The sequence below is a fragment of the Solea solea genome, chromosome 3 (assembly GCF_958295425.1).
Source record: "Solea solea chromosome 3, fSolSol10.1, whole genome shotgun sequence".
NCBI classification, from domain to species: Eukaryota; Metazoa; Chordata; class Actinopteri; order Pleuronectiformes; family Soleidae; genus Solea; species Solea solea.
This window is the reverse complement of record NC_081136.1, coordinates 11,194,029-11,207,326: the sequence shown is the minus strand read 5'-3', so window position 1 is coordinate 11,207,326 and position 13,298 is coordinate 11,194,029. Positions and strand designations below refer to the sequence as shown.

General features: G+C 40.1%; 1 protein-coding gene across 3 annotated transcripts in view; it reads left to right on the top strand.

The window, feature by feature from the left end:
• The window catches only part of poln (polymerase (DNA directed) nu), a 55,547-nt gene extending 52,193 nt beyond the window's left edge, over nucleotides 1–3,354 (top strand). For all 3 annotated transcript variants that reach the window (XM_058625301.1, XM_058625302.1, XM_058625299.1), the window contains 4 exons: nucleotides 654–732; nucleotides 1,189–1,256; nucleotides 1,760–1,821; nucleotides 2,571–3,354. In XM_058625301.1, coding sequence (XP_058481284.1) covers nucleotides 654–732; nucleotides 1,189–1,256; nucleotides 1,760–1,821; nucleotides 2,571–2,663 — 302 coding nt within the window. In that variant the 3' untranslated portion in view covers nucleotides 2,664–3,354. The remainder of the gene's footprint in view (nucleotides 1–653; nucleotides 733–1,188; nucleotides 1,257–1,759; nucleotides 1,822–2,570) is intronic.
• The last annotated feature ends 9,944 nt before the right edge of the window (nucleotides 3,355–13,298 follow it).

Sequence of the window (13,298 nt, the reverse complement as noted above, 5' to 3'; positions counted from 1 at the left end):
GTCAATTTACATTTAGAATACAAATCTTTCGCTTTCTCTATATTAAATTACATGCTGTCAGCAGTGAGCATGAGCCACACTTACACACTTTAGAATACTTTAGAATACACACATGAGCCCATGTCTCTGTGGGTAACATAGTGTTTTTCCTGCACTTCTATGACCTGTTTAACTATATTAGACAGCCAGTTACCAGTATTATTAAACCTTTGTTCATAACATCACTGATGTTACACCTTAGGTTTTAAAATGTTGGATTTGATGACATTTTAAGTGTTTACTATTATCTAAGCAGTTAAATCTAAAGAAAAGTATCTGGACTCACTCGCCATTTTTACATTTTGCAACCAGACATCACCTGCAAACGTTGTTCCATGTTCATCTTCATCTATTTTCCTCTAAATGGGAATATGATTTAATTGAAGAAGAGCTGAAACTTGATTGAAGCCGTTAACCCCTCAAGAAAATGTTTAATGATGTTATAAATCAAGCAGACTTTGAAGCTAATTTCCCCATAGACTTCAATTCAAACAGACTTCCTTTTGCAACCAGCAGAGTCGCTCCCTAAAGGCTGTTTACTTTTGCTTTGGCATCTTCAGGAGAATCTGAAGCCTATGTCCTCTTTTTTTGTACAATCTATGGTTTATGCACAGCTTCTGCTGCTGATCTCTGTAAGATGGCCATGATCAGAATCTTCAACCTCATCACATCCTCCTCATTTGTTACGGCCAGGTACAAACACTAAACACAGCTCTACTGACTAAGGATGCTCACATTATGTGTAAGATATATCTCCCATATTTAGAACTAACACTATTTCCTTCATTTCATACGTTTACTGCAACAAAATATGCGGTAGCTCTCACATCTATTTGAATCTAGGTAAAACGTGTATATTCATGGACTGGAAGTGACTGAGGCTGTCAGACCAAAACACACAAGAAGCTTTTAACAACTCTGCCAGCCAACTAATTTTGAAGAGCTGAGGCTTTTTCCCCAAATGATTGCTGCTGTTACATGCCAAACATTCAGCTCGAGTAAACACACTCAAAGCATGAGCCAAAGTATACCAGATCCAGAGGAGAATGTTGAGAGTAGAGAGAAAGTAGACTTGAGGTTGTTGTGGTTGTTTGTTGGTAACTGTAGGAAACTTTTAAGTAGTTGTAGTGAATGTGTTTTTAACTGCAGGCTGATAGCGCAACTCCACGACGAGCTCCTGTACGAAGTGCAGGACTCCCAGGTGGAGCGCTTTGCGGGTGAGTGCGCTGCATTCAGTGTCAGATTCAGGAATCAGTTTTCCAATATGAATCGATTTATCGTAGACATTGGAAGGTCCAGTATGGAGGAATTAGTGACAACTAATGGGAAGGACTCCTCCACCTACTCCTGCCTTTACCAAGGACATCAGGGAACTACGGTGGCCTTCACATACCACAACGAATGTCAAGAGAGCATGTACATTGGCTGCCAATTTGTTTCTTCAGGCTGCCAAGATGGCAGCATTCATAATTCCTTAAGTACACAAAAGGCCTTTTCTAAGGTTATGTGAACTTAAATGTAACCCTTAATTTAAAGAAATTACTCACTCATTTAAACATAATTATGTGTAGTTTATGTCATTCCTTCAAATAAACTGCCCTACATGTTACACGCTGGACCTTCAAAGCCTGCTTTGGTTCATTCATGTAACAATATATATATATATAATATATCATTTACAACCCTGGTCATTAATATTTGTGTTGCCATGTGTGTGCAGCTCTGGTAAAGAGCACCATGGAGGCCCTGCAGCATATAGACTATCTGGGCATCCATCTCAAGGTCAGTGACAGGAGCCTGAAAGTAAAATCATTTTGAGTTTGAGTTATTTGTCATATTACATTACATTACATGTCATTTGGCAGACGCTTTTATCCAAAGCAACTTACAAGAAGAGTGCATTTCAACATTTGGGTGCAAACAAGAGGAAAGCAACCAGGGCAAGAGGTTATTAGGGAAAGAACTTGATCTTGAGATAGAGGGGTGAAAGAGGATAGAGAAGGAGCTGAATTTGTGGTTGGTAGAGTGGTGAGATCAGGAGGTGGGGTTGAGAAAGAAGAGCGAATGTCATCTACTTTTTTTGTGAAGTAGTTGACAAAGTGAATTGGTAGAAGGGAGGAGGGAGCAGGGGGGTCAAGGAGGTTAGAGAAGATCGAGGTAAGTTTTATGGGGTTAGAGAAAGAGGATTGAATTTTAGTCTGATAGAAAGATTGATTGGCAGAGATTGCAGAGATAGAGGCAGTGGAGGTGGAGAGAAGAGAATGTTAGGAAAGCAGGTCGTCAGGGTGTTTTGATTTCCTTTCTGCTGCCCGTATCGTGGCTCTCTCAGTCAGACAACCACGGGGCTGGGGAGGACTTACGAACCCGCCGTGAAGTAAGAGGACAGAGGGAGATAATACATTTGTAATAAAACCAGCCTCAAAATCTCAGTTATCTTGGTGTTGAGTTGGACAACATTTCAGACAGTGATGGCATTCGATGTAGCCGACACCCTTCCCCTTTTCTTTATGTGTGTTGTGCATGTTTCCTAGGTCCCCCTGAAGGTGGCGATCTCCAGTGGCAAGTCCTGGGGGTCCATGTCTGAGTTCAATGTCCTTACAGAAATTCCCACTCCTCCTCTTTGAGTCCCCCCTTCACCCTGCCTCCCTCCCTTCACTGCCCGTCTGTCCACCACACTTCTGTTTACAGTCAAATATTTGATCCCTCCTGTCCACCGTAGTGTGATCCCATCTCTCTCTGAGTCTCTTGTTCCATCTCTCCTACTGTCTTATAGCCTTTCTCTCTGCCTCTCTCTTCACTTGAACTGCATCCACCATCGCTATGGAAACCAGGCAGCTGCAGCTCCTTCCAGCTCCAAATTTGCGCTTTCACTTCATCCGTATCCGGGGGCAACGGCAGGAGCCACAGACTGGATTGCACCAGTTCTCCTTTTTCTCTCTCTCTCTCTCTCTCTCTCTCTCTCTCTCTCTCTCTCTCTCTCTCTATCTCTCTACATGCTGGAAAAAAAAGTTATCCTCCTCCGTTTTCACACTACCTTGTTAAGACCAACACTGTTCTCTCTGCCTCGTTGTCAAGGTGAAGCTCCATGTTTGTGGGAGTGCTGTTGCTCTATGATATTTATTGGTTCATAAAACTGGTTAGATTTGGATATGAAACATGTTGTACTTCGTTTGACGTTAATATTTCCTTGTTTTGCTTTGTTTGTGCTGAATAAAATTAGCATGTATTCTTTGTTCTTACACAAAAAAAGAATCTGTGACGGGAGTTTTTTTTTTCATGCCTGTTTTCTTTGTGTGGGCACTTAAACTCAATTAATTTAAGCTCATTTGCATGTTAAATGTTAATCGTAATTAACCTTGTAATTCAACTGACAACAGTCACGTCAAAGTCAATTGTTGATAGAGAAATCTCAGTCCAGGAAAAACAGTCATTTACATTAAGCAGATATTCCGGGACTTGTTTGTTTTGCTTGCATTCAGCTGATTGAATGCAGATGATCTCATTTTGCTCAGGTGTGAGCGTCCAGCAGCGTCTCACACTGTCCAGCTCATCTTTTATCTGCTCATTTGGCCCCAGTCTGCTCTCCCCTTTGTCTTGTTTGTGCCTCAGTCACACACACACACATTCCACAAATGCTCCTACACAAGCACACACACATACGCCCACTTTTTTTTTTCCACACACAGTCACCATGAATACACTCCCACTCAGTAGCCGGCTTCCAGGCACACTGACTGAGTTTCCTCATCTTTGGCAGCCACAGGGAGACTCTTTTTGCCCCTTTATACTCTCCTCCAATTACAACCCTTTTAAACCTGCAAAATTATTCCAGGCTGAGCCGTTCACACGGTGACATTTTAAACAAAGCCCAACCCCAATTACCTATTTGAAATGTTTCATCCTAATTATAGTTGGTATGTTGATGCCACTGTTAATGGCACAAAGGAATATCCAGACTGCCAACGCTCCTGTCTTGTTTTTGTGTTTACACTCTTCCAGTTTCCTCTCTTTTTCAGTGTGTGGACCTGTCACACTGCCCCATTCAACCCCACAAACAGGAGTGTGATCTCCATGTGCTGACGTGAGAGAAGCATTTTCTCACCAGGTCAGTATATGAGCAGCTCAGAGCTGCAGACGTGGACAGTGTTATGGAAATCTGCCCCTCCATTCTTTCATTGTTCTGCAGCTTTGGGGTGCAAACCCCCCCTCCCGACCCCACCATTTTTTTCCTTCTTCTTTTTTCATAGGGGAGTGTGTGACTGGTACGTGCAAATTCTAGAGTGCACTCAGCACTTTTAGAGTGGGGGTGCTCAAAGTAACTACAACGGTAAAACAAACACTCAAAATAACATTAATTCCAGGATGCTACATCATATACTAGCCCTGCACAGTTGGCACATTTTTGTTTTTGTATGATCATGCTATTGTCCTTTTTACAATGTACCCATAGACATCTTCTGTCCTTAGACTCTTGTTTACTCCCCAAAAAAAACCTTTAACAGGAAGGAAATGTATGAAACCTCTGGAAAAGCCACAGAGGACGGATCCATCCTCCAGGTCTGACACTTTTTACTAAATTTAAATGCAGTTATATGCAATAAAATGATGCACAACTGAAAACCTGTTTAAGCTCAACTATATTTCCTGGACTTTAATAACATTTTAAAGACATGAATACAGTTATCGGTGCATCATTTGATTGACTTTAACGGTCTGTGCCATTAACAGGAGTCACCGCCTGAGGGTCCCCATGAAGAGCCCAGTTGTCAAGGGCAACAGCATGAGCTTCTCCCAGCTGCCATGGTGACCGAGAGATGTGTATGTATAGTGTTGGTAAACCATATAACCTCACGGTTGTCATTGCTGGCATTTATGTCACTTTAAATCACATGTAAAATCTTTATACGAATTATTTAGCTGTTTTTTGTTTGTTTTTTTGAGCAGAGTGGCCATTATAACAATTCACATCATGACTGCCACAAGAGAGAGAGAAAACATTAAACTAACTACACTTCTGTTGTAGTTTATATTATTTGTATTCTTCACCAATCAGTTCCAAAACATTTTGTAGAAATGCCCATGTACACTTATTTTCCTCTTTTCCATACAAATCCAGTTCATCTGCCATCTTTCTACTTTTTACTGACCAGTTATTTCAGTCTTCATGGTCTCTTCCCATCTGGACTTAAAAAAGTAATTTTGATTCTTTGTCCACTATGTTTTTCCCCATGATGTACATTTTATTGAGCTTTTCTTTCCATTTATTTATTTAATGGCATTGGATTTAACCAGTTTTTAGTCATCTGTTTTATTGCTGTTATTCTTCCTGAAACTTGTCTGATGAACGAGAAAGAAACGTTTTGGAATCAGAAATAGTCAGTGTTATTCATTTCATTCTTTGCCTTGGACAATACTAGTTGTAATCGAGTGTAACAGACGTGTATGATGAGCCCCACCGTTTTTGCTTGAATAACTATGTCACTTAAACAGTTTGAATCATCTCTAACTCTGGGTAGAAAAACGTTTACAGTCACAAAATATAAAAGCTTAATGCATCGTCAATTTTAATTGATACAGTTTATGTACATCCATGTTTCAATCATCGTCATAATGCAAGAAACCCCACCTTTACATCTATACAGTGTTCCAGTTGTTGTCAGTACAAAAGAAAGAGTTAATAATCACAATAATAATAGTAATCCCAGTGTGGTAATACAGCAATCTTCCAAAGGAATGACAGAAAGGGAGGGGACGGCTCATAGTCCCTAAAGAAAACCAGGTTTGAATGTGCAATCTCACTGTGATCAGAGCTAAGCGGTTGAACCAGCACCTACGTTCCCTCTTTCTCTTTCTGATTTTTCCTTCTTCTTAAGCCCTTTCTCTTCACTGCTCCTTCTCTCTGCTTTTTCACCTTTCTTCCCATAACCTCTATGACCCAGTGGGCCTCAGGTGTTGTTGACTCATTGCTCTACTTTACACGACCAAGGGCCTCTTCACTCAAATTCCTCACCCTAGTTAAAGACACCCCTCCTTCCTGCGCAGGTCCCCAACCCTGGAGTTACAAAGTTCCCTCCATTGCAGTTTATCTCCCTTCCCCCTTTGTCTGACCATCCATCTATCTATCTTTCCTTCCTCCATATCGTGGCGGGCTGGTTGACCCGCCTGCCTCCCCACAGTGTGGCTGCATATCAATCCCCTGCTGCTGTGCTTTGTGGTTTCCTGGCAACAGACAACAGCCATGACAGGGCCGCAGGGCAGGGAGAGAGACAGAGAGAGAGAGAGAGAGTCTTGTTGCACTGCAGCAGCAGTTTGCTACAGCTAGATAACTCAGACCAGAGCCACTGATATTCATGACCAGAGCTGCTGCAGCTGCATTTTTTTTTTCTCTCTCAATCTCTCTCTCTCTCTCTCTCTCTCTCACTGACAACTTGAGAGTTCAAGCAGACAGGCAGGACAGGACAGGGAAAGCTGCCTCTGAACAGAAACAGGGATAAGATGGCATTAACTGTAGCCTCTGAAAGCTGCTGCTGTTACTCTGTACGGAATTGTTGTGAGGTAGTACAGATTAAGACACCTGCACTACTGTAGAATCTCTTTATTAGTGCTGTAAATATCCTTAAAATATATTTTATATATTTTAAATCCACAGTTTTTGTTACAAAAGGAGTAAAAATGACCCCCAGATGCTATTTACAATAAAATATACTTTACAACTTTACAGTTACTAACTTGAAGATTCAAAAAGAAAAAAGGACTTTGAATCTCACTTGTAAGAAAAGTCAACGTGGTTCGTGTGTTGTGATTATGATCAGATTGATTTGTTTCAATCGTAACAACAGTAAGGCTGCAGAACACGTCTCAGTGGTACGAGTTAATTGGAAGTCTTTGTGGTTAAATGAAAGCTCTGTTAAGAGACTCAGCAGCAAACAGAGTGCAGTCATGCCATCTTTCTTCCTGTCTGCTTGATCTGCTCATTCTTCAGCATCCATTATCCCCCTCCTGTCATTTCCTATTGACATCTGTACAAACATGCAGAGGTACACCTGTGTACTTTAACTCTGAGTTTTTTAAAAACACATCTTTGTAAAGAAAACACAGAAAACAGAAACAACCAACAATCAAACACCCCGTCATGAATGACAATGTTGCAATACTGCCACCAACTGATACATTATCAGGGATATAACATTAATGCAGCATTTAGTGTATTTAAATAACATCCTCGTACATAGTGGGTCATTATTTTGAGTGTTTTATTTCTATTTTTTGTATTTATTGCTTAATTAGATGGCACATGGGCAGGATCTTTCCAAATAATACCAAATAGGGTTGTGTTGAACAAAATATAGCTACACAAGTAATAAAAATGCAGCAGTTACTGTCACCTTTGAAATTTCCACCTCAGTTCAAAGTATGAATTACATACATCACATGTTTTTAATATGATGTATGTGAAAGATACATACAGTCAGTATTACAGGAGAATATTCGTATAGGAAATATTTAAAACAAAAAACCTATCTGTACGGTTTTAGCAAAACAAGACACAGTTGTGCTACAAGTGCTTATGAGTTGTTGGCACCTGTGGCCTCAGTCCAGAGTTGAGTCCTTTTGTATTTTGCTGCAGTGGAGCAAAATCCTCACCAGAGGTAGAGAGAGAGAGGGAGTCCATGCTGTGGAGCCCTGATTCTGAATACCTCCTCCCACGCCGCCCCACCACACCCCTCTCCCCTTTAAAACTGCCAATGTGGTACATTCCTCCCTCGCCCTCCTCGTTAGGTGAAACATTCCAGGCGACAACAGCCATCTTCTGAGACAAAAAAAATAATGAACTCCATCAGGATTGGTTAAAACCACCAAGGATGACAGGTTGCAGCAAATAATACATCAGACATAGCAGAGATAGAGCTATTTACAATTACATAGAAATGTCTAACTTCTAATGTAGTGGTTTAATCAGAACCGATTTTGCTTTTCACCCTTTTTCCTCTTTTCTTCTTACCCATAAAGTTAAAAGAAGCAACCAGAAAAGATTCAAAAACATTAAAAATTATTATAATAATAATAATAATAAATGCAGTCAGTTTACATTCATACCTGTGAGAGTTTTCCCCCCAGGCTATTGAGCATGGACACACACCATCAAAGTAACACAACGCATCCATGAGTTCTCTACATTTGTGCAGTTTTGAGTTCCATGCTCCTTTGCCAATACACAAAGTGAATATAATATAGACCATAACAATTTTTTTTATATTAACCTTTACCGGAACTTAATGTGGCCAGAGGATGAAGTCAGTGGGCCCTTTGCACAGCAGCCACTTTGACAGGTCACAGTAGGAAAATCTAATTGTTCATGGCTAAGTTCCATTTAACTCCCTCAGTTTCAAGGTGTGTGCTGGTTCACTGTCACACTGTCCCGACTTTAAAGAACTGGACGGAGCCATCGTTAATATGACCTGTAACAAACATGTCTAAATCGCTGCTGTGTAAAATCAGCCTCAGCTTGTGCCTCTGCATCTGCCATCAGAGTGAGACCACCAGCTGATCATTTTTGGGTTAAGCACTTTGAAATAAAGGAGGCCTTTATGTGGCAGTTGTCAAACCTCAACCAATAGCAAAGCACACTTTTACTGAAGAAAAAGGAAATCACAGAAAACCAAATATGAAAGGTGTAAGATTTTTTGTTTTTGGATTGTACATCAGCAGAACATTTCAGAGAAATGGTTTGAAACTCATTTTACACTCTGGTTGAAGTTGCATACAGTTTAATTGATTACTACATTCTAACATTAAGTATGCAATACCACTTTCAAATGGGAGGCGAGACTTAAAGCTCCAGTGTGTAACTTCTGTCCCCAAAACACTGCTAGTGTCATTACTCCCCAACTCCTCGGCTGAAACTGCAGAGATTTCTGAAAGGACGACTCTTGGTCCACCTCCCAACGGTTCTCTTTCAGCATTTGTTTCAGTATCTCTCTACCTCACTCATGCTTCAGATAACAGGGGTTAACCCCTTAACCTAAAATTGTCTTTCAACATTGGTTTCACCTCACTCATGGTTTTCTCCAGGTATTCTTTAACCCAAACTTCACTGCAGTCTCACTTAACCAGCGTAGCTGTTGCACTTCCGCCTTCCCTCCATCAGTCATGATGCCAAACACATCACTCTGTGTCTCCACAGACAAGAAAACAAAACAATGCTATACTGAGAAACACAGAGAGACAGTCGTGTGGAGCTGATAGGCTTAATCAGCATTGTGTGAACTCATCAATCAATGATTTGAATGGTGTTAATATTTCAAAGTTACACACTGCAGCTTTAACAGTGTATGGCATAGCTTTCACATGAAAACAGACATAAATGTATTATAGTCAGTGCACTTCTGCTTTACAATTCAAACTTGCCCTTTGTAACCACCTGAAGCCATGCAGACCATAAGGTATTGAAACTTATTAGAGTCCAGTGCATAAGGCCAAGGCAAAGGCGTTTTGAATACCACCTTTGTTCAGAGTATAAGGATAATTATAGTTTCTCCCAAAATATATATAAGGGAGCATTTTCAATTTCACCAGGCAAACACTGACATTGGCAGCAGCAGAAATGGCTCAGCGTTAACAGGCTTCACATTCTTCCATTAGATCCAGGCTACAGTTCATTTTACAGTCCGCCTAAGCTCAGCCCATCCTGCTCGTTTCTCTCAAACTCCAGACCTCAACCAGGTCTTACAAAGAACATGGACCTTTAATGGACATTAAGTCGCTTGACAGATGAAATCTGAGGCTTGTGACATCACATTTGACTGTTTTTTTGTTGTGGAAATAAATGTTTAAATATATATGTTCAGTCTGATTTAATATGTTTGCAGACATGCCACTGTAGTTTAGCTGTTGCGTCCTGTTTTCTACTGTCTTGCTTAGTTTAGTAGTAGCTGTTGCACCATAATACATTCTGGTCCCTCTGGCCCCACTTGCATCTAGTATTAACATCACGTGATCACGTGTGACTAGCACACATACACGTATGACTGTGCTCACCTGGCATTAAAATGTACCCTCATATCTGTTCACAAGAACAAAATCATTTTTATATGAGTCTGACTGTACAGATTTGTCACATATCAACATGTTTGTGTGAAATCATTAAGCGATCAGTGTTAATATTGTGGTGGAAATCAAAGTATGAGAACTGATTACTGTTTAAACGAAAACTTCAGGTTAGAGGATATCAGTTTATCCATCACACGTGTCCTCAAATCACATTCAGAAGTGATCTGAGGCCACATACAGGACAGGTTGGGAACCTTCAGTTTTATCTTTAACAAGCTGATTGGTACGAAAGCCGAGAGCAGCCATGGTCACTACTATATTATTTCATTCAGTTATCTTGAGATTAAGAAATCATTTCTCATAATTTCTGGATAACATCTTGTAATCTTGTGATAATGAGATAAATGAATGCATTATCTTGGTATAAGAAGATAATGTATTTGGTTATCTCATGATAAGACCCAACACTTCTGAGTTCTGCCTGTGTTTAGACCCTTGCTAAAGTACAACCTGATGAGCCAACAAGCTTTTATCTTTTCCTATCCCGTTATCACAAGAAAACGAGAGGGCGATTATTCCATAATCTCGAGATGACAGAGCGAAGAAGGATTTTTTGTGACAACGGCCATTCTCAGCTTTCGTAGCGTGGATCAGTCAGGAAGGATATTTATACCATGTCAGAACAGTGCCATGTTCAAAGCAGAGGCATCAAGGTAGTGTGGGCCTTCCCAAAGAAAAAATCAACAAATGTGTTTTTGAAAACAATACTTTTACATGCTTTCAGTGCATTTGTGCCTTTTGTTTGTTTGTAGAAGTTCAGAGGGAAATCTTAACTTTAAAGTGTTGTCATTTGCAAATGCTCTTGTCGATGTGTCTGATTCCAGTGGCTTGAAAAAGTAAAGGGATGGAAATCAGCCTTAGTACCATGGCACCTGACATACATGAGCAACAAGTAGCTATTGTTTTCTTCATGTACGTTGCTATTTAAAAAAATAATGAGGCAAATTAAATGTCAAATTCCCTGTGACACTTGGAGCGAAGTCTCATCATTTGACCTTCCCCGGCCGTGTTTCCTTTATCTGCCTATGACAAGAAATCATCTTCACCTTGTTTTCATACTGAACTACATTATTTTATTTTACATATTAATTTATTTTATGTTCTTTTGCCATTCACTAAATATCCATGGAGGTTATTCTCTTTCTGCAAGCTGCTTAAACATTAGAAATACTGTGATGATTTCCAGCAATTGTCCTCAAGCCAGTGATTGATATATCAGAAAAGGCCTGTTTTCCAATTTAGCAAACATTTTAAAATGGGATATAATTTCACAAATAATAGTCAGCTGGCTCCAAATGATTCTTGCTCTTTAAGATAATAATAAAAAAAACATTATAAAAATTCTATGGTTCCACTGTATGCCATGTGCTAGGGGTTTCTCCCCTAAAAGTGATATTTGCATTCAAAGACACATTTCATGCAAATGGTACAATTTTTTTCAAAAAAAAAAAAAGAAACACATTTCTTTAAAAGTTTCAGTTTAAAAAAAAAAAGAAGCTTATTTTCTTTTTATATGTACTGTATTTATATATATGGTATATATATATATGTATATCAGTTAATATTTTTTTCTGTACTTTTCCAGGGCAGGCACCGTACACACACTGGGTACAGAGGCATGCCACACTTGCATTGCTTTTTGCATTCTACAGTTGGTTGGCTGACAGGCACGATGTCATCCAGGCAGTGCTGCAGTTGGTGAGTGTTCCTTAAAGACTGCATCAACACACACATGACCTCGTCTCACACACACACACACACACACACACTCCTACACGCATATAACCACACATGCATCCTGGCACTAATCTGAATTTGCAGAGGCAGCATCGTACTGCCCAGATGACATCAGAGTAGTAAGGGGCAGGGTTTAGGGTTTGTCCAACAAGCTTCAAATGGAGTAAAAGCAGTGCAGCAAGGCTCTGAGGCGCATGCAGAGGTGATGGAGGAATGGGTCAGGCCCAGGGGCAGGAAAGGTCAAAGGTTGGCAGAGGGTGTGTGGGGTTCAAATTGAAGGTGTGGGGTCTGGCCCAGGGTTGCAGACAGAGCCATGAGTGGGGGGTTGGGGGAGTTTGGAGGGAAAGGGTGGAAAGGTGAGGAGGGTCAGTGCGAACTTCATGAGGATTATATTTATATTCTGTTTTTTTTTTGTTTTTTTTTTCTCTTTTTTCTTCTTTTGTGTTTTTTTGTATTTTACTTTATATTTTTCTTTTTACAAACAATTTCATGACACAACTTAGGCTCAGAGTCATGGATGGTTGAATCTACTGCTGGTTCTACTGTATGTTTGAAGGATGGAGATGGAGAGAGGTGCTATGGGAGAAAATGTGATGCTCAGTTCGCTACATCAGTTTTTCTACATAAGTGAATGGAGGAGGTGGAATGCTAATGCCAGTATATTTGTTTCAATAACATTTTGCTATTTGTGCTCAGTTTTGGGATGCTGAAACTGGGATTGCAAGTATTGCCTGTTGTCCTTTCATATCCAAGTTATAACCTGGATCAAGTATGTGGTGTGTAGACTTCAGCTACTATGTGAAAATTTGCATATTACAATGTGGTAATATGTGTTAAAAGTTATAAAATTACTAATTATCAGTCAAATAGTAAACATATTCAAAATGTTAGGATTCCTCTTGATTCAATCCGTAAACAATTTATAAGCACTTGTAGAAAGTAGTAATGTTAGTTAGATAATACGTGACTCATAGAAAGAAACGTGCGCATCTGTTCACGCCAAATAAAAACAGCTTAATTCATCGTCAACTGTTGAGGCATGGAGTAATGTCTAACCATGTCCTCGTCAAATACACACATACACAGTCACACACTCCCAATAGTGACACACACATACATAAACTCCGATGTGCAGCTATATCGTATCTTGGAATCTGTCAGGGGGATGCTGTGGCGAGAAAGCACCACCCTCCTGTCACTCCAACCTATCAGAGACCCTCTCCACAGCTCTAATGAGACCAGAACTGAGTGTGAATCTAGAGCAAACGTGTGTGTGTAAGCATAGAGAGGAACTGTGGAATAGTCATGAAAGGGAGTATTGATCTTAGTCACATGGGTTTAAAACCAAAGGGGCCGAGGAGGGTGCCTAGTTGGGATGCCATTTAGTCTTCTGTGAATGCCATTTTTTTAAA